Raw genomic sequence first — 25,908 nt, 5'->3', positions numbered from 1 at the left:
AACTAAGCCAGAAAAATAGAAATAAAAACAAAGGTTACTTAACCTTGAAAAGTGCCGATGGAGATCATGCATGGTATATGTAATCAAAATTTTTTGACAACTATACCGGCGAGTCTACTTACAAGAGCCACTTAAATTGCGAAACCAATAAAATAAGCTATTATAAATCTAGGAACCTCATTTACTGCCATGTAACAACCTCAATTCATTCATCTTAAATCAGAAAATTACAATAAGGAGAAAAGCAGCAAGAACCATGGGAAGTAATTACTGTAAACAAAATGCCCCACAGCACCTCTCAAGGACTACTATACCCCACTCTAGATCACCTAGACCGTTGGCTTACTAATCACTGTCCCTGCTGAATCTCCTTAAGAAGGGAAGCTTATGACAAACTGAGAAGACAAGGGCTGTGAGACCACGCATGTGCTGCAAAAGGAACACCACAACACAATATGGCTCACACTATAAGTCAAAATGATCAAGATAGGGGTCTATGGGGCATGCCATTCTAGGCTCTCTACTGTAGGGCATGGCAACCCCTTGTGGGCTAGAGAGAGAGTAGTGATGGCTTATGGTAGAAAGAGAGAGAGAGGCTCTTCTGGATGAAACAAAATTTTTGTTAAGTAAGACCCCTACTTATAATGGTGTCTCCAATTAGGGTTTGCCATCTTATTGAGATTCAATTGGATCGATCTCTGATGATCTGTGGGGTGAAGAATGGCTTTTAATATCATCATTTCATTCCCTAAATCAGCCATCATGATAGAAGGAAGGATCTAGAGCCCTTACCCCTCAGTGTCCTTAGTTTATTCTCTTTGAATCCAAAGGATAAATATCATATCCAAAAGATCTTACCCAATCTTATCACAAATCAGGAAAGAGACCACCAAGCTTTACTTGGTCAATCCATTGGAAAGAGAGAGGAAGGAGAGGGGTGTGTGGGCTTAAGAGCCATAGTGGGCCCCACACCCCACACCAAGTGAGCCTCCCACATGTGGGCCCTTGGCCATTGGGCCCCACGTGGGTTAACGTGGGTTACATATATTTTTAATGCCCAAAATAACTTTTTAATCTCCTATTTTTAAAATGAACCACAAATTTTTATGTTGAAAAATACATTTATTTTTGTATTAAAAATTTATGATGCAAAAATAAAATATGTAATGTACTCTAAAAATTCATTTTCTTGATTATAAATTTTTTTTTAAAACTTAAAAATCACTACTTAAAAGACAATTGAATTCATCGGGTCAGGAATATGTGAAATTACTAAGGCACTCCATGTATGCTAACTATCGTGGTCGAATATTTGATCTATAAAAGATGGCCAATAAATAGAGGGAACATTGGTCTAGTATGTGGATTATATGCTCCTCCCAAGAGTAAGTCATGTCTCACATCGACATGTGCACGCTATCAAAATGGTTCAAGGGGCTTTTATTCGGACATTGCACACATCCTACTCCAACAGGTCACTTCCCATAGATATGGCTATCATATGTACACACCACGCGATGGTAATATTGAGGATTTGACCCTGTCCCTTTCACGCGCCAACCATAGATAGGAGGCCGGTAACCTCTTAAGCAACCTCCATGGGCATCTCTCCAACTTCAACAAGGGTTAATCCTGCAAATCCTGCACAGTTGTGTCTTGCTCAGGCTAAAGTATTTTGGACTCCAGTCCCGAGTCTAGACCACCCAACCTGGCTGAGTCAATGGACACTATGAAGCATGTCTCTCTGGTCCCACATGGACCACACTCCCACTAGAGTACAACACTATAGCCATGATTGCTACATGCTCTCAAGGCCTTCAAAGGCCACATACCCCAATAGACATACCCACCCTCCAGGTCTTCAAAAGAATCCACCCTAAGATCTTTTCAGAAGACCAAAATTTATTCTTCTTCTCTATTGACCAGCACTTATGTATTAATAACAGCAACCATAGATCCAAACTTGCCCCATAACAAGCCCTAACCACTATTATATCTTCACTCTTCAACTTCTCAAAATTAACTTTCCACTTCTACCCCTTAATTCTCTACAACAAAAGGACATAAGCACCCTAAAAAAGTAAAGAGAAAAGCTAGAAAACCTAATCACTCAAACTCAATTTCAGTCTCCTAAAAAATAATAAATTAAAAAAATAAAAAAACCCTAGCTACATCATAGTCAATCTCTGCTGACATTAGTCTCCTGCCATTTCTGAAAAACTTTGGTTGCAAACTAGGAGAGGATAAATCAATTCTTGGTGACCCCAATCAGGCTAAAAAATGGTTGCCATGAGGCAAAGGGCATAAGTTCTATGACTTAATGCCCCACTAAGGGCTGGCAATAGGTCGAGCCTGGACCGGGCCAGCCCATGCCCTAGTTTTTTAGGGCCAGGCCACCCGTCTCATTGGCAGCTCTAACCCCACTGGACTAGACAATTACAACAAATATTATGCATATGACAAAATGCCCTATTAGACTGTATTACAACTATTATTGATAAAACTAGAATCAAGCTATAAAAACTTCCTTTTTATCACTCCTGATCTAGGTGTCCACAAATATAAGCATGTAACTTGCTCCAAAAATGAATCTTGGCCTTATGATGATTCCAATTGACAAGGCTTGACTTTGTGAAACTTGCACCTAATATGAGTCACCCTAGTTGAAAAGGTGATGAGATCCCATTTTCCATTGTGGTCCAAGGCCTTGGAGAGTCATTTATAAAGCAAGCCCAGTCATTCAAAACTAAACAAGTTCACCAAGGGACAAAGTCCTATATCTCAAATAAAACTCAGAAGCTTTTGAGTTAGCAATTGAAACCCTTCTAATTTCCTATCTTGTCGTTGAGAAACATTTTCATTGATCTTTGGGTCATGAGGTATTGCTAGGGCCCTAGCTGGATATTCTGAAGTCCAAATGGACTTATTTCTTGAAACAGAATACGTGAGTGGTCCTTAGACATCCGATTTCATATGAGGTCGACAGTTTAAACCTTGAAATGTATCTCAAAAAAACATATCACACTAACCCACCCTTCTTTGATTTGTTTGACGATTTTTGTATCTGCAGCCTAAATATTTCCCAATATTGAAATAAAAATTTCCTTTTAAACAGTTTCAAATTCCTTGTGTTGTCTAGGTTGGCCACACTTACGAAGTATCTTCTTAAGTGTCCTGGTTGCCAATGTCATATCTGTCAATTGTTTAGTGAAGACCACTCAAACGCATCACAATGTGCCTCAATTGGGAGAGGTTGACCCTCCCAATGGAAGGTCTCTTGTCTCTTTACTCTATTGTTGAATATCAGTCTTTGTTGTCTTCTACTAATTATCTACCTTATATTTGGTTCTTTATTTTTGCTTCTATTTTTTTCCGTGTACTTCTTAGTTTCTCTTTATTTGTGGAGTATGGATATGAATACATGAGGCTTTACTGATCCAATGATTAGCTTCTATTTGGCCCATTCGATGAAGGTTTTCTAAGTGTTCTATTGCCCAACTCCATTTGTGGGATTCACTGCGTCTTATTGATTTCAAATGATGTATCTTATGAAGCCATCAAGAAAGCATTAGGTTTCCTGGATCTCGATGTGCATTTGAGCGACCTTTAGGGTCGTTCTAGACTGCTTGGTAGCATTTTGAACTTGCAAGTACATTAGTGGTATTCCTTTCTTATGTTGAACAGTATTATATGTATTTCATTTACAGTACATTTGATATTGAAGATAGTGATGATGACTATAATTGATCCTGTCAGCCCTTAATGTAGTCTGTTATCATCAAAATTGATGGATTAGAAAACTATGACATGCATAGATCAGTCATGGCACCTGAAGTCAGTAATGGTAAGTTAAGATCAGTCATGGCAATCGTCTACATTGCTACATGCAAATTTGCCACTGCAGAGCATGATGATGCACTGAGGGTGTATGTAAGAACTCCAATGGTGGAAAGTTTTATAGATTGTCTGGAAGAGATGATTTTGATGAACTTTAATTGTCCTCCCAAAGAGAAAAATGTTAGTTGTCAGTAAAGGACTCTGCCAATGCCAACAGTACTCTTTGATATGAAGTCGTGACTACCTTTTTTAAAAAATGACCTGGGAATATTTATACGTAGTCATGTGGTTTACAACTTGATTTTGTATTTAACATTTTCTTGTTTTCTTCTTTTGGTGTATTTAAAATTTTTCTATAAATCCGACAAAATTGCTAATGGGATTCGTCTTTTGCAGTGAATATACACCCAGGCTCATAAAAACATTTGAGGGAACCAAGGTCTTTATTGCGACTAGGGTTTTAGATTACTGCTTATAATGATGGATGTAGTAGTTGATGTTGTTGTTGAATAATGAGCTTTTCCTTATTTGTTTCTTAAAAAATCTGACATGAATTACATTTTTGGCCGGTAGATTAAGAGAATTGCTGCTGGTTTGCTGCACTCTGCTTGCATCGATGGTCAGTCATCTGCTCTTAAGTAGTTCCCTCATTATATTGTGTTGTTTCAATGAAGTTTATACTACTTTGATGCCTTATTTGAGAAAGCAAAAGAAGAAGAACAAGGACAAGAAGAAGAAAACTTTGATACCCTTATCCCTTTAATCTTGCTGCAGAAAATGGCACGGTTTATACGTTTGGGGAGGAAGCATCTGATAAACTTGTAGGTGCAAAGGAATATTTTTTGTTTTGTTTAAAACTCCCTTGTTGCAAAATCTTAGCCGTTTTATATAAATAAAGAGTATCACTTGCACTGATTTCTTCATTCTTGGTGAAATGCCAGGGTTTTGGAGATAAAAAAAACTCAACATCACCCTCGAGGATCAATGAAATTCCATGTTCTCAGGATCTGGCATGTGGTGGTTATCATACGTGTGTTGTAACAAGTACTTCCTATTTACTCTTTGGAAATCACTCTTCATTAACGATATATATATTTACAATATACAAATTTTATGTCTTTCTGATTTAATTCTTCTACTTACATTTGACATGAAGCACTTTGAAGGCTTGATAAGTTGCATCTTACCTGACACATGATTTACAGACTAGGATTACTCTGCTAACTCATGCTCAAATGGCCCATGAAATACTGGAAAGTATTGAATTCACTTTCAGGTGAGGAAAATATAGTTATGTAGGACCGAACACGCTAAGCTTAAATCAAGCAGTAGCATTTGAACCCTCTGCAGATCCAAAGGTTCTCAGTGCTCATTAACTTCTTTTTATCACCAAAATCAATATAGGAAAGGATGGTTTTGCTGTCAACACATCAGCCCTGTGTTGAGTAAAGCACAAGGACGAAGGGTTCTTAAGTCGACATAAATTCTCATGTAGACATTTGATTCACACTGTAGGTTGGTTTTTCAAGCTTAACAAATATTCAATTCCACCAGATGCATTCATATGACAACTTTCCATCTCGTGATTCTCAGAAAATGCTGTAGTTCTTTTTGAAAAGACTGATTCTCAGCAAGCAAGTTGGTACCCTAAACTTTTAAATGTCATCTTTTCTTTTGGGATTGCATGTAAACTTCTTATCAGTTGCCAAAGTGTTTCATAATTTTGAATCATCTTTGTTTATTCTAGTTGCATATTGTATAATGAACATTATTCTCATAACTCCATGCGAGAGAAAAGTCTTTGTTTCATGGCTTATTGATACTGATAAGCATAATATTTACAGTTTCCTATAACTATGCATTCAGGTGGTGGGGAAGTTTATACATGGGGTACAAATGAAAATGGTTGCCTTGGCCTTGGGTATGCTTCCGAAAAGGATTTACTTTGGAATGTTCTCGTTTGTTCTTGTATACATTAGTTATATCTGCAAACTTTTCTGTTTCAAGTTTCATGTGCTTCTAGTCACAACTAATGGAAGCATTTTCAATGACCATAGCAACCCAAATCCTGTTTACTCTCCAACACGAGTCGAAGGACCTTTGCTGGGACTTCCCACATCAGAGGTTGTTTCAATGCCTTTGCATAACTTTTAAGCTGCAGTCTTGCTTTTTATGTGAAATTTGTATCTGAGAAACATGGATCACTATTGTTCATGGAGAAGTATGTCGACTGCAATCTTATGGTTTTGAAGTTACGAGCTTGCTGCAGGTCTCATGTGGCTGGAAGCATACAGCAGCTATTTCAGGTAAACAAAGTTACCTTTTGGCATCCATTGTGATTGGAATGATATCCATACTAATTGTTTCAATGTTTGTGTCATATCTGAATGTATGTGTGTTCGTGTGTGTCACCCGTGCGTTTGTATGTTCTCTTTTGAAATATGTTTTCTTTTCCAAATCGCACATCTTCCTACTGGATATAAAGGAACATATTAACATTGGATTATTATTAATGTATGGATGTTGGATTTGAATCAATATGATGCTACATTGGATGGCCATATTGGCGACCTTTTTTTTTTTTTAATATGTGTAGCTGAGATGAGGATGTTAAGATGGATGAGTGGCAAGACAAGAAGATATAGAATTCAAAATTAATACATTCGAGAGAACTTAGATGTGGCTGCAATAAGTGATACGATGAGAGAAAGTAGACTTAAGTGGGTTGGGCAGGTGTAATATAGACCCAGTGTAGCACCTGTTAGGAGGTGCGAGTTAGTTCAAGTGGAAGGTTCAAAAAGGGCAAAAGGACATGGTTGGAAATAGTGAGAAAAATATGGGGACTTATGGCCTTACTGAGGGTGTGGCCCTTGAAAGAGTAGAATGACGGATCAGGATTTGTGTAGCCGATCCCAAAATAGCTGGAAAAAAGCTCTAATGATGATGACGATGGTGGTTATATTAGTTACTGTTTAGAGGAGCTTATACTTGCTTTAAATTTAGTGTACTCAGCTCTTAATGAAAGGATATTCCAACTTATGTACATTCCTTTGCCTAGTGGTAGGACTCCTTTTGGTTATTGCACTTATTTCATTGTGCATTTTTTGTGATTTATTGTAGATCTGTCAACTACAATCTACTCATCCCTAAGTTTATTAACCTACCTACAATCAAAATATGAAATGAAGTCATTGCAAACCCCAAGGGTTTTAATTGCTTATATTTGATCTCTATGGTATACGGCATGACTGAAATCTACGTTAAAAAACGTGAGGTACTTGGAATGCACTTGGTGGGCTCAAACCAACACCAGTGTAGTTTTGAAAATAGGATAAAACATTGTAGGGAAAGACTCAGGTTTTGACATGCCATTTCTTGTTACTCCTGATTGAGTCATCAGGCCTTTGCTAAGACTTCAATGTTTCAAACCCTTATCTAGATAACTTGGAAAATAAAGGACATTTGATTAAAGGTTCATAATTCTGAGGCTCAGGCTAACCCAAGTCTTGAGCCCATACTATTTTTTTGTGACACTTGGTCAAAACGTTATTCAAAGATTGTCTATGTTGAATATTTGGGACTTGTTATTTCTAAATCATGAGCATTTTCTATTACATTTAAATCTATTTTATTTGATTTTTCCAACAATCAGTTTAGTTGTTGTCAATGTTTGCAAAATCGAACCGGAATGGTTAACCGGTTTTGGGGCTGGGAGCGGTTTGAACCGGAACTGGACTAACCGAGGCGGTTAACCGTTTTAACAGGTCAAGTAGTTCTCTTTTAAAAAAAAAAGGTAAACAACGTCCAAAAAAATTTAAAAAAAAATTGAAAAGCTTAGATTGAGTGTAGTAATGAGAGTGGCGAGGGGGATCATGATATTGTTGTGTTTCACTATCAGGATTTACGGGGCGAAAAATCTGAGTAAGGCTTGGTGGAGTCTGTAATGCCGCAGTTGTGCCCCCTTGTCAGTCAGGAATATTTCTTGTGGTACCCCCTTGGCCAAAGTCTCCTAGACTCGTCCAGCCTTCATACTCTCCTCCTTGGCCAAAGTCTCCTAGACTCGTCTAGCCTTCATACTCTCTCCCACCCTGTTCTGTGTTACCTACACCCTGTTCTATGTTACCCCCACCTTGTTCCGTGTTACCCCCACCCTGTTCTGTGTTATGGCCCTCAACATCTTCAATATTGTCATCATCATGAATAACCAGGTTACGGTGACGGGTACGGCTTCGTCTCTCCCTTGTTGAGTAACTCCTATGCCTCAATGCTTGGACTTCCTCCCCAGCCAATCTCATTAAATCTTCTTGTTCATCAGGCACTGCATCATGTTGCGCCTCTTCACATTCCTGGATGACTGGTTCTTTGCCAATTGTTTTCCATTGTCCCATCTGTTTCATCAGCTTGTGCCTCATCTTTATCCTGTGTATAATCATCATCCATGTCCATTGTCATGTCTCCTTCATTGGATGCTGCAACATTCACATTATCATCCATATCGGCAACTACCCCACTAAGAAAATCTTTGTCTAGTAGTGGGGTCCTTAGTGACACCCACTCATCGGCGAGGTCCCTCCGGAAGATGTAATCAAGGTTGATCGGCGTGTAGTCTGTGGCCTCCTTATATGTTTCTCTCTCAATTTCAAATTATAATGAACGTACACCAAGTTGTGCAGCGTTTGTGTCTTTAACCTATTCCGTCTCGGGGCGTATATCCATTGAAATGTACTCTAGTTTCTCTCACAGCCCGAGGTAGCACAGGTTTGACTCAAAATTCTAACGGCAAACTCTTGCACTTGCTTTGTTCGAATTTCGTGTATCGTCCACCATTGTGCTGACACAGACAAACATAGAAATAATTAACAATAGAAAATAAATTGATTTAAAAAAACCCACAAATAGTAGTGTACTAAACTATTGCAAGTTTTAACTTAAAACTAACCTGGTTGCAATTTTACAGTTGCTTTTTTGGCATTGTTGTATGCAAGTTCCCCATTTTTTTCCATGTATATGATAAGCTAGAAATAACAAGATGCGTATACAAGAAATTACTATTACATAGAAATGCAATTCGTTATTGTAAATTGAAAGTTTATTACATGCACATTTTGATTAAGGTCTACCTGTTGCAGACACTCCATCTGAGTTTCAAGATCAAGTTCATGCATGTAGATGCAGTTTCTTACCCCCTCCATGATATCTGCATCATCTAAAGTGGCATTGGAGTACAAATTTTGTCGATTAACCCTACACATGGTTTGCTATATCATTAATTACGGTAACTTTTTTCAGAGTTGAGAAAGAGTCATGAATTGCAACAGTGAATCATAAATTACCTGCTGCATGGATATCCTGGTGCAGTTGGTCTCTGCACCTACGATCTCCAATATCTCTTCATTCCATATGTTATTCTCAAATATAGCTTCCCTTGCACGTCTCATTGTATTGAACAGAAACCCCATTGCGGGTTTATCATCAGAGTCACTTAACCTCAACACCCGTACTAAGGTTCCGTTACAGAAACAACATGGTTACATCGAGCCCAGAACCTCCAATCGAGAAGGGTGGTTTCAACCTGCCTTCCAAGTTGACTCATTGCTGCCCTATCAGTCTGCCATTCATTAGAGTGTATCATTGACCTCAATTCTGCCTTGTTTACCAATATCGATTGTATCGTAAGGAACGTTGTAGCGAATCTAGTAGTGGACTCCCTAACAATCTCTGGCATGCAATACTCCCTCATCAAAGTATGAAGATACGTGTGATTGTATATGAACCTTGTATTCAACTTGCTCTTCAAAATACAATATTTAACCCTCTTCAGCTTCCCTATTTCCTTGACCATCAAATTAATACAATGGGCAGCACAAGGAGTCCAATAAAGATTGGGTCTTCTCTCTATTAGCAACAAGCCTGCTTTTTTGTAATTCGCAACATTAGCAGTCACTACTTGGACCACATTTTCAGGCCCAACCTCATCTACAATTTTATCTAGGTGTGCGCATATCAGTCTCCCAGTATGTCTCTTTTTTGATAAATCAATGCGACAGTGGTAAACAATGCCCATGCCCCTAGGGCATCCTATTAAAAAATTGACAAGATACCTATGGGACTTGTCCTTCCAACCGTCAGTCATGATGGTCACTCCTGTACCTAGGCAGCAGACCTTGAACTGTGCAATATGCTTATCAACATCATGAACAACAGCTTCTAAACATGGGCCTGCAAGCTCCTTCGAAATTAGACCTCTAACACCTAATCCTGCCTCAGCTATAGAAGCTACCATTTGTGGGGTAGAAGTCTGAACTTCCAGAATTAAATGGCAGTGCATTAGCATACCAGAACATGCTAATCATCTTTCTCGCTTTTTCAATTAATACACTTGCTGACGAAAATTTTAATTTTTTTTTATGATATTGTGACTTGTGGGGATCAAGTCCATAAGGTTCGCGGGTCATTGATGGCACATCTATGGGTTCATGTCGTTGAGTAGTAGATGACTGACTATAAGAGGATGGGCGACTAGAGAAACTACATCTCAATATACTAGATGTGAATCTAACCAAAGGCCCACATCCTCCCCTACCCAGTACTACATGTTCTTGAGGTTGACGGTTACTAGATGCACTATCCCTTCTCCCATACATCTCTTGAATTTCTATTTGTCTATAATTAAGCTCTTGAATACTGGCAATCCTTGCTTGTTCCATTTGCGCCTCAAATTCTGCCTCTTCGTCATCTTCCTCATCTATTGGACTTTCGTACCCCCTCCCTATCTCCTCTACATCCCTTTCTCTCTGCATTTTTTTTCTTTTTCCTTCTATAATTTTTTTTATCATTTGTTGTTTTACTTCTGGTGGCACTTCTTTAAAACCGTTGACATTACCTTTTACCCAAGCAAGATGTTCTTTTAGGCGATAAATACCACCACCCATTTCCTTGTTACAAAAATTACATCGAACTTTTCCTTTGTCATTCACTTTTGTACCATACTGCCATGTCACATCTCCCCTTCTCATCTTATTATTTTATTGTAAATTTTCCTGAACATAAAAGTTCATTAAAAACATATTTATTTGGGAAAATCACTCTACCAAGGGGACCTTGTAAGCATGGATATTTAAGCCCTACTTTCTCATGAAAATGAACAAGTTACAATAACATCCAATAGAAAAAAAAATTATAATTAAGATGACCATGAATCACCATGCCATTAAATTAATATTTCTCAATAAAAAACATGCATGCGTGCCTCTAGACAATGAAAGCTGAAAAAGCCATGCATGAGGGGAATGCATTAAGAAATGTGGTGAAATATGTTTCTAGAGGGCTAAGGTCAAGTAAATCCTTCAATGGGGAATATGAAGAAAAATAAGTGCCCAAACCTTTTCCAAAGCACATGTACACCATGAAATTGAATAAGAGCAGCAACCCCTATTAAACAAGAAGTAATCCATATAAAGATACCTCAATTCCTGATGAGCAGTTTGCATTTCATGTGATAGTGACACTTGCCATGAATATATATTCAAGGTAAAAAGTATTTCTCAAAAGGTTCGAAATGGATGCATTAGAAGGGAAAAATACATCCACTTTCCAAAAGTGGAATTTAATACACTCCTTGCTATAAGTGTAAACCATAAAGCATGCATTGCTCCAAAGAGTTCTACAAGCTAGTACAATAGATCAATTCTATATGTTGATCAAAACTGAAGATCTGATAAGATATGCTGCCAAAACTGAAACCTCTATAAAAATGAGCTTTAAACACAATTAAAGTTGAACAACTAAATATATCCCTTTTTCATAACATTGTTGCATGCATAAAGATATAAAATCTTAATTGCTGCAGACATAAAGATATAAAATCTTAAGGCTTTATGACACAATTGCATAATGAAGTATAGCCAACAGGTAGTCCGATACTTAAAGAATACTTGGAATACTGAGTGTTTCTTGAATCAAAATGACTCCACAAAATCAAATCATTCATAAAAAATGTCTTCCTAAAATTTAAAGAATATTGGGAATACAAAAACAGTTTTATTGAATATATATATATATATTCTCATATTCATCACAAAAAACATATTTTTATAAATATATATATTATATAACATTAAAAACAATCCTCAAAAAAAAATTATCAATTTTATTTTTCATTCAATAAACCCTAAAATCCCCAAAATCGACCTCCAAATTTTTGTTTTTGTTCTTCATTTATTTTATGCAATCAATAATCTCATAAAAATATTGTTTATATATATTCTCATATTCATCACAAAAAAATATTTTTATAAATATAAATATTATATAACAATAAAAACAATCCTCACAAAAAAATATCAATTTTATTTTTCATTCAATAAACCCTAAAATCCCGAAAATCGCTAAAATCGACCTCCAAATTTTTGTTTTTGTTCTAAAATTTGTTCATTTATTTTATGCAATCAATAATCTCACACAAATATTGTTTATATATATTCTCATATTCATCACAAAAAAATATTTTTATAAATATATATATTACATAACATTAAAAAACAATCCTCACAAAAGAAATATCAATTTTATTTTTCATTCAATAAACCTGAAAATCCCCAAAATTGACCTCCAAATTTTTGTTTTTCTTCTAAAATTCGTTCATTTATTTTACTCAATCAATAATCTCACACAAATATTGTGTATATATATTCTCATATTCATCACAAAAAACATATTTTTATAAATATATATATATTATATAACATTAAAAACGATCCTCACAAAAAAAATATCAATTTTATTTTTCATTCAATAAACCCTAAAATCGACCTCCAAATTTTTGTTTTTGTTCTAAAATTCGTTCATTATTTTATGCAATCAATAATCTCACACAAATATTGTTTATATATATTCTCATATTCATCACAAAAAAATATTTTTATAAATATATATATTATATAACATTAAAAACAATCGTCACAAAAAAATATCAATTTTATTTTTCATTCAATAAACCCGAAAAACCCGAAAATCCCTAAAAGCCCCGAAATTCCCAAAATTGACCTCCAAATTTTTGTTTTTGTTCTAAAATGCGTTCATTTATTTTATGCAATCAATAATCTCACACAAATATTGTATTATATATATATTGTCATATTCATCACAAAAAACATATTTTATAAATAAATAAATATATATATATATATATATATTTATATATATATATATATTATATATAACATTAAAAACAAAAAAACCCTAATTCCTAAAATCGAGCTCCAAATGTTTTTTTTGTTGCTCAAAAATCATTCTTTTATTTATTGCAATAAATAATACTAGTCAAATATTGTCTGAAAAAACCTAAAAAAGCTGCAAAATTAAGAAAAAAATTTGGGTTCAGACTTACCTTATCCGCTTCAATCTCAAAATCAAGCCCCAAATCTCTCTATTTCGATGAAATAAGGAGTCTTGAAGTATATGTATCTCTGTGATCTTCAAAATCCCCAACTTTTTATTGAAAAAAACTAAAAAAACAAGCCAAAATTAAAGGAATGGCGGATTTTTCATAAAAAAACTCAAGAACGCATCAAAAATCACCAAAATCGATCTAATCTTAGAGTTTTTTATTCAATATTGATAGATTTATAAAATATTTGAAGGCATAGTACAATAATTGAGCCCAAACAAACAAAAAAAACGGCAGAAAAAAGCATCAAAAAGTTGCAAAAAATGGCGGATCACGAGTTCTGCTCAAATAACGGGCACTATTACAAATAACGGTCGTTATTTGCTGTGCACCGTTATTTCGTTATATCAGGCGATATAACGCCAGACCGGACCGGTTTTTACAGAATCGGCCGGTTTCTCAAAATGTCGTCGATTCAATGCCAAACCGACCGGTTTTTTAGCCGATTTTTTTCAGGACGCTGTGGTTTTTTAGTAGTACACTAAAACCGATCCTAACTGGAATCGCCACCCCATCGGTAGCGAGCTAATCGGCCGGTTCCAGTTCCGACCAGCCGGTTTTTTGAACACTACTTGTTGTACACATCATGCAATTATATGTCATTCATTTTACCCTTAAAAAAAAAGTAGTAATATACCGTCCATTTTAAACATGAAGCTTGTGCTATTTTATGTTTGATTTATCATCACTTTAATTTTAATACAAATGAGGAAAATTAATAGTTTGGTACTTCTGAAGTGCATTGTCCTTTGTTCGAGGCTATGTAACATGGATGTGCATGCCCATGATTCTGAGCATATATCGGCAAGGAGATGAGACACATGAATAGAGAAACTGAAAAACTGTTGCTTACCCTTTTTTTCTGGATTTTGCTTATAATTTACCTAGAAGTTGATTAAATTCCTTATGACTCTCCCTCAATATGGATGTGTCTCTTCAGAATGGCCACTGTGGAGGTTTGCGTTCTGAAAAAGGTGTCAGTGTGTGACATAGAAATACAAGTACCATGTCTTAGTATTCCATTGCTTGTTGGATTTGTATTAATAATTTTACATTAATGTTACAGAGCATTTTAAACTTGTCTGCTAAATTTTGAACTTTTAATTTGTGGTTGGAAATTTATACTTGATACATTCTTATGTTGATTTTCAGGTGGGAATATTTTCACTTGGGGGTGGGGAGGTTCTCATGGTACCTTTTCAGAAGATGGTCACTCATCAGGAGGACAACTGGTAAGCTTCTTACTCAGCCCTCAAATTGCAAAACCAAAGTTAAAAATTTTGGGCAATTGGGAGTATTGATCAGATGGTTACTTAGGTTATTGGATTATATGCCCAGTTAATTATTTGGCATCTTTTGGTATTTTCTCTTTATATTATATTTTCATAAAAATAACATTTATAAAAAATTGTTTGAAAAGATTTTTAGGGTTTGTCTTTTTTTTTTTCTTTGGGATGAAGTTGACTGCAATTATTGTATTAATACAAAGGTGAGTGTCACATGACTACTGATTTATGAACAAAAACACACGACAAATCAGGCCAAACAAGGGGCAGAAAAAAATAAATTTGCAGAAAGTGGCTGCTTGACAGTATGTGGAATATACAAAATTGCTAGTAGAGAGGCATTAAGGTTGTACATAATCGACATGAGACTGAAGTGAGTTTGATTTTTGCCACCTGGAAGAAACAGAGAGACATAAAAAAAGAGCAAGAGAGAGGGCCCTTGATCCCCAAATCAGTATGTTTGAGTTACATCTTCATCATGTGATTCGGTATTACATGACTAATGTTAGGGTTTGTGCAAATGCATAAATTCCATTAACATCTAGTGATATTGTTTGTGAAACAAAATCACAAATACTAATGACAACAATGGTCCTTATACATGACACACTATCATAATTATAGTCTAACACCACCCGCGAATTGTACATCATGCTTAACCATGTACAGTTTGTCTTTGGAGAGTGATGCCATTCACTAGTGAGCCCTTTGGTGAAAATGTGTGCAATCTGATTTTTAGTGCCAATATAATCAATTCGGATCACCTATGTTTCCATCTTCTTGCTCACAATATGACAATCAATGTCTATGTGCGTAGTGCGGTCACGGAGAATACGATTTAGCTGCAATAACCGGTACACTGATTATCACAATAGATGTTGACTATTTTATTTCATAACCAAGTGATACAATCAGTTTTCATCTCCAAGAAATCTCTACCAGAGTGTTTTGCCAATGCTCTATATTCAGCCTCCATGCTTGATCATGCCACAGATTTTTGCTTCTTATTCCTCCAAGGTATCAAATTTGTATCTAAATAATGGAATATCCTGTTATTGACTTTCATGAATCAAGATCTCCTACCCAATCAGCTCCGAAGTAGCCTAAAATGAAAGCAACATGCACATCATCTATGTGATTTTTCAGGAGTCTAATGTCTTGATTAATGGTCCCTTTCACATATTGGATTATGCATTTTAATGCCTTGCTGTGTACATCATTGGATGCATGCATAGGCTGGCATATCTATTTTACTGCAAAGGCGATGTCGGGTTGAGTGAGTTTGAGGTACTGAACTGCCTTCCATGCTTCGGTACTTCTCTGGTTCTTCAAGTAATTTTCCTTCATTCACTCGCAATCTTCTGTTGAGTGCTGATTGAGTGGCTAATGGTTAGTAAGCTCAATTAAGTCAAGTGCATATTTATGTTCGGAGTTCATCCTGAGCGTGATCCACTTCTGTCCCCCAGAAAGTACCGTAATTGTCTGAAGTCTTTCATCTGAAATCTATCATGAAGGAATTTCTTGATGTAGGCGATACGATCTGAAGAACTTCTTGTAATGATGATGTCATTGGAATATAATTACAATATATTTGGTCCTCCTATGGATGAAAAGAGAATGATCCGCTGTTTGTCCTCTTGAATATATGACCTTTAAAACCAAGTTAAGAAGCCTGCTTCAAAAAATCCATAGATGCCAAATTAAGAAGCCTGCTTCAATACATAGATGGATCCCTAACTTACAAACATACTCTGAAGGATCCTTTTCATTGAAACTTGGGGGCTGCTTCATGTATGCGTCTTCTTTTAACTCCACGAAGAAAGGCATTCTTCATGTCAAGTTGGAAAAGAAGCCCATCATATGTTAAAGCAAGGGCTAGAACTACTTGAATAGGCATGATTTTCACAACCAGTCTGGAAGTTTCAACACGATCTAGTCCATGTTGTTTATTGAAACCTTTTGCTACTAATATAGCTTTGAATTGCTTGATACTTCCATCCATCTTGTACTTTATCTTATATATACGCTTGTTGTCCACAACATTCTTTTCAATTGGCCTCTTTCCAATCTCCCACATCTTGTTCAAGAACGTGGCTTTTATTTCTTAAGCCATAACTTCAACCTGTTTCAGGTTCTTCTTCATCCCATGAAAGTTGCTATGGTCATTTAGTTTGAATGCTTCATATATAAGTTCTTGACAACCAGGTGCGAAGCTTTCATAGTTTATCCATCAATGATAGAGTGACGGATATGTGTGGATTGGCAAATGCCTAGATATGTTGCACTATCGTCATTGACTTGGCAGCTTTTCCATGTAAGTGTGCTGTCCTCCAGACTCAATGCCCATATTTCTTGTGTTCATCAACTTGCCAACCAACCGCCCAACCCCCCCCAAAAAAAAAAAACACGGTGTATTTTAATCTTGCTTCTCTTCTATTTGAGAAATTTACACTCATGTCCACCTAAGTAATGTTATTATAAGAATCCCCAATTTTTGTTTTTTACATTCGTACCCCTTTTCTAAATTTTTTATTATTTTTCCCAAAGTCTCCCCACATCGGACCTTCGAGGGCCGAAGTGAATGGTTTTGGAAAGTAGTCGTAAACAATTTCTTTTTCTCTGACTTTGGACCTCCGAAGTCAAGTTTTGTGGACTTTGGATTTTGAAGGTCCAAATTCATGTTGACAGAACTTGGTATCTTGACATTGGATCTTCGAGATCTAAAATTGAGATTTATGTCTTCGCTTCAGATCTTGATGGTCCGAAGTCAAGACTTAGTCTTGACTTGGGAAGGTCTTAAGTAAAGACTTTTAAGTCTTGACTTTGGATCTTGAAGATCTGAAATCAAGAATTTTGGGGTATTTTGAAAAAAAAAAAAAAAATATGTAAAAAAGATTACTAGCGTTATAGATTAAAATTTTAGGGGAATTCTATGATAACGTAAATCAAAGTATACATGAGCATAATTTTCTCATTCTATTTCAGCCAACTTGCTAGCTATGTTTTCATCATGATGTCTTATTTTTAGTCTATGATATACAATCACCTTCTTAGGTGCAATGTTGGGCTACTCATCGGTTTTGTACCAATGGTCGATTGCCTCTTTGGACACAGCATTAGGATGCTGTGCCCAAAATCTTCACCAATGTGATAAAGCACTCTCATAAATGGTGTTACGCTGATGAGTATTTTAGGAGCACATCCAAACAAGATGGCTCATTCATTTGTTATTATAGATTCTTGAGTGTTTTGAATTGTACCTTTGTTGGAATTTTCTTCTTGAGATAACATGCCCTAGGTGGATTACTCATCCTCCATCAAAAGTAACATACCGTGAAATGAGGGCGCATTTAAGTCTAGAACTATAATAATAGCAGCCCTTATAGCCATCGTCATACCCCCCAAAGATGGACATTTCTGCTTTTTTTTCTTTGACTTTTTTCTATTTGGATACAAGAAGAGGATCCAAAAGATCAAAGAATAGTTTAGTCTACATTGTCACCAGAAAACATATCATAAGGACTTTGGCCATTCGAAACGTCTGTGGGCACGAAACGTCTATGGGCAGCTAGTTTGTGACATAGACTGCGATTTTTAAAACCATCAGTCCATAACTACATTGGTACTCCTCAAACAACAAGGGAAACCTCACCAATATGCCGATATTTTCGTTCTGCCACTCCCTTTTGTGGTGGAGTATGTTGGCACGAAATTTGTTGTCCTATTCTGTTATTCTTTTAGTAGTTCCTACAAGTAAAAGCATGAGATGAGAACTCAACCCCTCCAACACTTTAGGAAAAAGCAGTGGTTTCAAAAATGATTTTCAAGAAATCTTTTGAATTGAAAAATGTTTCAAATACTAAAGATTTTTCTTGGAGGAGTAAATCCAAGTATATCATGAGAAGTCCTCCACAATTATCACATAATATTTTGAGTGAGATGAAGCAAGCGGTGATGGTCCCCATACCTTGGAATGGATTAACTCAAGAGGAGAGGAAGCTCATTTATTAGAATGAGAAAAAGGAAGTTGGTAATGCTTACCCCAATGACAAGCATGACAAATGAATGAAGTTTGACTCTTTGGCAATGAGGGGCTGAACCCTCTTTGTATAATAATTGATTGGCATAGCTAAAATGCCCTAGACAGTGATGGAAAACGTTGACATCAAGTAATGGAATCTTTCTCAATTGATCCTCTAGTACATATAAATGTCATTGTCTATCCCCTCTAGTGAACATGGTCCCCGACAATGGATCCTTCAAGAAAATAAAAGACTGTAAATATGAAATTTGACATTTTTTTCTTAGTTAATGGACAAAAAGAAATGAGGTTCCGCTGGATTTTGGGGGTTGAAAAAGGCATTATCTAGAAGAATTGGACTTGTTGGTAGAATTTACCAGGACATTTTCTACCTGGGTGATAGGAAGTGAGGACTCATCTCCGGTTACTATGGAACCATTATCAGAATAAGAGGGGTAAGAGAGAAGAATTTACCAAGATAAACGGTGACATGGTTCGCTAGCCAACTGTTAACAATCCATAATTGATCGTGAGATGAGGTCAATGACAATATTTTTGGGCAGCAACTGTCACCATTGTTCGAGATCTCCCCCTTGATTGTAGCAGTAGTAGCAATCCACGGCAATGTGGTTTTGGTGACCGCAAATTTGAACCATCACATCATTATTTCCAAAAGTGACATTTTATTGAAAATTTTATTAGCTGAAGGAAGAAGACCACACCCCCCTTGGTTAGGTGGGAGTGAACAACTTCCACCTCTTCTTTCACGGCCTTTATTGCCACAAACATGGCCACAGCCTTCTCTTGCTCCATTTTAAGATGGAGGATTGCTGGTCGTGACTAACACAATCATAAGGTTCGTAATTCTTGGCAGCTTTAGGTGCTAATTTGTTGTAGAAGAGGGTTTCATGTTGAAGTAGCAAAGGATGCAATTCGTATAAAGTCACAAATGGATACTCGGCGGAAACTGAAAAAATCATGTATTCTTTCCTCAAACCAGCAAGTACATAGCATACTTTGTCATTCACTGATTGCTGAATCATGGCCAGCTGATTGCAAAGACCCTTGATCTTGTTAAAAATTTAAAATATTTCATAACCTATCATTTTCTCTTGCTTGCATTGCTGTATTGCAACCTAAAATGCATCACATTCCATAAATCTATAGCAGTGGGCCGTCCAATGAGTTTCTGGTCGGTAGCTACCCATTTTTTATAATTGGGTTTGTAGAAACCACATTCATTATCTGTCCATTATCATCAACATCTTCTTCCGTAACAAGTTTGAAAGGAGGTTTAGAGGATCCATCAAGGTGTCCCAAAAGCCGTTGACCATGGATGAAGGTTTTAATGATGCACTTCCAAATTAAAAATTGGATGACAAGAGAGGTTGATAGATACCCCCTGCCTGTGTCGTCTTAACAACCTTTCCTTTCCATCCAACTATGTAGTCGAGGGAAAGGTGAGAGAGAAACCTATTATCACCGAAGGTGATAATATGGGCTTCTTGGCCCTTATCACCTCTTATAAGGGTCATCATGTGTGCACTCACTATGGTGAGGTCTTCAGCAGCAAAGCCACCTTTAGGCACCCGATTAGGCTTCGGGTCGGGACTGCAAGACTGGTGGATGATAGTTTGTAAGTAAGGAGCCGTATGGCTTATAGCCGAACGACTAGCCTTGGTACTAAGAGGAAGCATATCGTCCGTACCATGAAAGAAGCAGTCGAATCCATTTTCCCTCGACTTGTTCAACAGGTGATAGAAAGGAAGAGCAGTGAACTACTCCCCAGTGGAATCGCAAGCACAAAATACTCAAGGAAACTTCAAACAATCACTTTGATAGGGTATATCCATGTACAAAGCTTTTTATTTGTATCTAGGTCAAGCATTTCCAAAGTATATGTGGCCACCTTGTAACTTACATTCACTCTCTTATGTAATGGAGATGCGGAAAACCTCTATTTAATCGATTGCAGATAAATACAACACAAGATACGTCCTTTGTATGCCAAGGCTCTTCTGTTTCTTCTTACTACTGTGCATATTCTGCACTACCATGTGTGTTTGTCTGTGTATCTCGTTATCTTTCTTTTTGCTTATTTATAACCATCGAACGCTTCTGTTTGACAGTTGTGATTGTGTCCATTAATTGTGGTGTAGCGCGCATAGTGGTCTTCGTGTCTAGTTTTCATAGTGACACGTGGCCTTGCACAATTATTGTTCTTCGAGAGTGTTCATCCAGTCTTTGAACGTGTGTTGTGTCATACCTTATCCACACAATGTTCTAGAAGGGTATACTATTTCAATCATAAGTGACTTGTAGGAAAGGGCTTATATTTCCATTTTGCTCCTTCAGTAAGTATAAAGCTGTTTTCATTTGGAACATGTTCACAGTTCTCTGGACCTCGTGAAAAGGACAATAAAGGGGACAATAAAGGGTATGTTTGTCAATAACAAATCTTGAGATGAGAAAAGGGAATTTTGTTTTTCTATGCACCAGAGCATGGGAGAAATAATGGATAAATTCATCGGAGAGCCTCGTAAAAGGTAAATCAAGGTCAAAAGTACTATTAAATGTTAAAGATGCCGACTAGGGGTTCATTTTAGATGTTATCCATGGCTTTTCAGAAGAATGCCAAAGTATTGAACTGAATTTATGTAGATTCAACACTTAATCTGGATCTTGTCCTTACTGTGAGTGACTTGAGTAGAAAATGGGTTTCTCATGAGTGTACTATGACAAAGTTTAAGTTAGGTCAAAATTAATACCCGAACACTACTATAGCAAAAAGGGAGATAGTGGGTTACCCTGACAAAGGGCCTTTGAGACATGGATGTAACCCTCAGGGTTTGGTGATTAAGACAGAGAAAGATGGCAAATATGCGAACTGGCATCCGGGTTCTCCACGTATGCCCAAACCTCATCAATTGAAGAACATGGTGTAAGACCTGACAGTCCACATGGTCGTGGGCCTGCTCCAAATTCAATTTCAGTACGAGGCCAGTGGACTTCGATTAATGCCTTTAGTGAATGCACTCATGTGCGGTCTTGGTACCTATAACGGACTTCAATTGATGTCTATGGTGAATGAGCTCATGTGCCATGAGGGTACCATCCAGGATTCGGCAATCTTTCAAAATGTGCTCTGATTAGGAGGTATTGCTGAGCCTAAACTCCTTTAATCTTATTAGCCAAGACTTTGGAAATTATCCTGCAAGTGCTGTTTCGGAGCTTACAGGGTGTAAGTCGTTCATTTTTGCAGCCCCCTCCATCTATGGAACCTTGGCAATAAATGTGGCATTTGTCTCTAGAATGCTGATACCAGTGTAGCTATTTTTGCTTAACTCCTATACTTCAGGATCTTTTTGAGTAGAACAGAACCCTGACCTCAGCCTGGTCCAGAGTTGAGATTACCTGTAGAAGGCTCTCCTTATTCACCTGGGACTAGGGAACTGGTGGAAGCTTTACTGTTCTACTTTGGCTTTTTCAGCAGCTGCAGTTTTTTTGTCTAAAACTGGACCACCCCACCTTTGAGAATGGTGAATACCACTCAAGTATGTGGGAGTGTAGCTCATCTTCTTCGATCCACATGGGGAAGAGGAACAGAGAGAGAGAGAGAGAGAGAGAGAGAGAGAGAGAGGAGTGGGAGCTTGGTCCAAATAAGGTGGTGTGGCTGAAAAGGGACTAGTTGGAGCACCAAAGTGTAGCGGAGCACATTTTCAAAGCGGCAGGTTGTAAGAACAAGATGCTGCTTTCACTTGAAAGGAAGGGCAGGGTTGGTCCAGGATTGGCTTCTAGGGTTACACAGAGCTTGTAAGGCCCAGAAGGAGGGACCACCACCTGATGTGTTGCCCTCTGAAATCTTGATCCTGCTGATGTGCTAGGCAGGGTGGGGATCTTCACGGACAACACGGGACACTCAATAAGTGATTAGAGGGTATTTGAGGGTGGCAAGGGGGGATTGTACTAACTGTTGGATCTAGGGTTGGCAGTTAGGAGTGTGCTGTTCAGTGGTGGATCCTTATGGGGTAAAAGAGGGTTTTGGAGGACGGTTGCATAGAAACAAGGGGGCTCAAGGAGTCAGCTCCTGGACACATGGGGTTCTCCACCATGGGATTATCTCTACAGTTAGATGGTTCTGATGTGTACCTCTTGGATTACAATATCCTGGTGTTCAGAGATGGTAGTCTGTAGAAGGGGAGCAAGCGGGGAGCCGCATGGTTGTCTTCAACACCTTGGGATGGGTATGCAACAATGGAGATTCCTTGAGATCCGTTGGATTGGGGGCCTTGGTTTTGAGTTAAGCCGGTGTGGAGGCTGCATCTGGACCGCAGATCTGGGCTTGGTTGATGGACAACTGTTTTGAGGGGCAGGCACCGCATTGTGACCTTTTGAGGCCATTCATTTGCCTTCTGCATTTGAATTTGATTGAAAGGCCTGAAAGAGAATGTTCTTTTGGGGGGTTGATAACTGTTGGTACCGGATTCAAAGGATTCATTCATCACTCCAAGGACAAACTTAGTATATGATTTTTTTGGGGTAAGTAACAAACGTTGTATATGGTGCTATTTGAAGGATGCGTATTTGGGGATCCAGGGTAGGTGGGAGGTTCAGTGCACAAGCCCGACCGTCAGATGAATTTTTAGGGGATAGGGGATCGAACACTTCTGATGCAGCCATGCTATCCATCGGGTGGGGTTCTGTGAGGATTGAGTGAGAAAAGTAGAGTTCCCAGGTGCAGAGGTTTGTCTTGGGCCAGGATTGGCATCAATAGCAGTGCGAGTAGATGATTTTGCTACATAAATGTAGAACTGATGCGGTTCTTGGATGTTTCTAGAAAATACATCTAGGAGAGTTGGTGCATTTGACATTTGAAATTTGAAAATTTGAATTTGTTGCAGGGATCTATCTGGGGTAGTTTGGGGAACCAGAAGGCCCTGGGCGAGATATTAGATTGCTGCAGTGGCAGGAAGTTATGATGTGGTGTGAGCTGGCAAATTCTAATTGGCTCTTGGTGGGCCTCTTCTGACTCCCACTAAATGTGGAAATTGTGTGAATTTCATCGGCTTTGATATTTTGGGGTGTGAGACTTCATCAACCAAAATTTGAATTGGCTTTTCTATTTCAGCATTTTGTAGTCCTCTTGACCATCGGTTGCTAATCCCCTTGTTTTTGATCCAGAGAATGTGGATTACTGTCTGTAACATATCCCCCCAAACTCCCTCTTGTGGCGGATCGTGGCCTGTATTTGGATTTACTTCTTTATTCTGAAATTCATGGCTAGTCAAAATCTTGTAGGAGAGATGGGCTGCTTGAAGGATACAGATCTCGGGGATTTCAGATGGACTAAAAGACTCCTCTAAATTTGTCGGGTGGCCAACAGCTCTACGCCTAGGTTGTTCCAATTAAATTTAGTGAACTTTGCGCGGAAATTACTAATTTGCTTTCTTTCTTTTCTACGAATGGAATGTAAAATATGTTATCACTTACGTATTACTAAATAAGAATTATTTATTAGTAGTAACAAAATGAAGAAGAGCAGAATTTGGTTTATAAACTGCTATTATTTAAAAAATTACATTTAAACTCTTGATTACAACTGAGACTATGTGTGTTACAGCTGAGATGTCTGCTATTGTCCAAAGACATGTGTCTCCCAACTTAAACATCTGTCTCACGATTGGGACACACACGTCTCTGAGACACCTGTGTTTATGGTTTAGACGTCAGTGTCTTACATACACAATGCATGTCGTATACAGACACACTTGACTCCCAGTGTTGTGCCATGCAAAAATATACTAAAACAACCCCAAAGTTCATAAACCCGAGTTACATGCAAGTGCGCTGTATCAGCACCTGTCTGATGATACAGATAAGGTACAGAACCATTTTCCCAGCCAAATGGTGACAATTATCTATTATGACTTATGCCAAACAGGAAGGAAATTGGAGGGTTTTTGTTTTTTGGTAACCTCGATTTCTACTACGAGATTCATACCGTAGACTGCTATTGTTCAAACCCAGTGCCCCACAGTTAGACCAAAAATCTGTTTAGCCAGTAAATTTTAAGCTTGATCGAGACGATTTTCTTATTCTGTAGTGATCATATGCTCTTTATCTTTATCATTAGTAATTTGCAAAATATTGAAGGTTCTGTAGAAGCTGCTTCATTTTTATTCGTGTGAATTTTGGTCTAGAAGCAACATTATTGGTTCACTGGCTATAGTTTTAACCTTCTTGTGCGCCAGTTATAATATCAATTGATTGCCTCCTATTGGCAGGGACATGGAAACGATTTTGATTACTTTGAACCGACGAGAGTGGACTTCATGAAAAATGCCAAGGCATTACATGTATCTTGTGGGTTCAATCATACAGGTGCCATATTTGAATATGCTTGAGATTTTTCCATGGACCTCAGAGAACAAGTAGTGTATGTGCATTCATTTCATTTTTCTCACATATTCCTAATTTAGTTAATGCTATTGTATTCTCTGATAAAATATAAAAAATAAAAGAATAAAAGGATTTAATTCTATTATTATTATTATTATTATTATTATTATTATTATCATTATCATTATCATTATCATTATCATTATCATTATCATTATTATTATTATTATTATTATAATATGTAATCCGACTATTGCAAGAAAGATGTGTAGCCTTCCTTGCTTGTGGATGATGAGCCCCATGAGGCATTACATTTTCTATTTGTTCTTGGAAGTACCTGTTTAATGGGATGGTTTTGCAAGTGAAGTTTGGGAGAGTCATCCTTAGCTGCAATGACATGCACCTGTGCATAGAGTACAAACGATACAGCCAAATCTCAACCCTTTGATAAGGTAGAAGTGATTGCAATCCTGTTACCAAAGATACCCAACCGTTTTTTTACTAGTGGAGGTATATTGTAAGGAAAAATATATAAAGAGACCTTCATTTTTGGTACAAGGTGGTCATAATCATTCTTGTCTGTTAGATTTCAAATCGGGTTGTTGTAAGAGTGTCATTGACTAGACTCAAAGTTCAAAGAAATTTTTTGAACTTTGTGTCATACACAAGCCATTTAATTTGACATCTAATGGTTGGGAGTAATTGTAACTTTTTTATAACTAAAATAATGGTCTTTAAGTATACAATTTCGTTTGGTTATGAGTTTCAAAAAGACATTTTAGCTTACAGCCCAAACCACCTTGATGTAAGTAGAAATACTAGAAGCTCAAGCAATAATGACCCCCATGTTTAGAACATAGCTAGCAACTATGTTGAAAACACGCTTTTTTGCAAAAAAATCTTTTATTTTTTGAAAT

The 25,908-nt window shown here is 37.3% G+C and overlaps 1 protein-coding gene across 14 annotated transcripts in view; it reads left to right on the top strand.

Moving 5' to 3' along the window:
- Positions 1-25,131, top strand: part of RUG1 (Regulator of chromosome condensation (RCC1) family protein) — a 43,901-nt gene extending 18,770 nt beyond the window's left edge. The window contains exons 7-17 of one of the 14 annotated variants that reach the window (XR_016054531.1): positions 4,234-4,276; positions 4,411-4,456; positions 4,612-4,658; positions 4,779-4,881; positions 5,431-5,475; positions 5,704-5,758; positions 5,895-5,961; positions 6,107-6,143; positions 14,438-14,517; positions 23,494-23,673; positions 23,774-24,149. Coding sequence is in view for 6 of the 14 variants with exons in the window: in XM_088865298.1 (XP_088721424.1) it covers positions 4,234-4,276; positions 4,411-4,456; positions 4,612-4,658; positions 4,779-4,881; positions 5,431-5,475; positions 5,704-5,758; positions 5,895-5,961; positions 6,107-6,143; positions 14,438-14,517; positions 24,877-24,996 (643 nt within the window). In the remaining 8 variants the exon portion in view is untranslated. The other 13 variants (XM_088865300.1, XR_016054532.1, XR_002283097.2 and 10 more) reach the window with 13 other exon arrangements.
- The last annotated feature ends 777 nt before the right edge of the window (positions 25,132-25,908 follow it).

Source organism: Amborella trichopoda, chromosome 4 (assembly GCF_054954075.1).
Source record: "Amborella trichopoda isolate Santa Cruz 75 chromosome 4, AtrichopodaSantaCruz75HAP2 v2.0, whole genome shotgun sequence".
NCBI classification, from domain to species: domain Eukaryota; kingdom Viridiplantae; phylum Streptophyta; class Magnoliopsida; order Amborellales; family Amborellaceae; genus Amborella; species Amborella trichopoda.
Note: the sequence above shows the minus strand (reverse complement) of the source record. Positions and strands in the feature narration are given on the sequence as shown.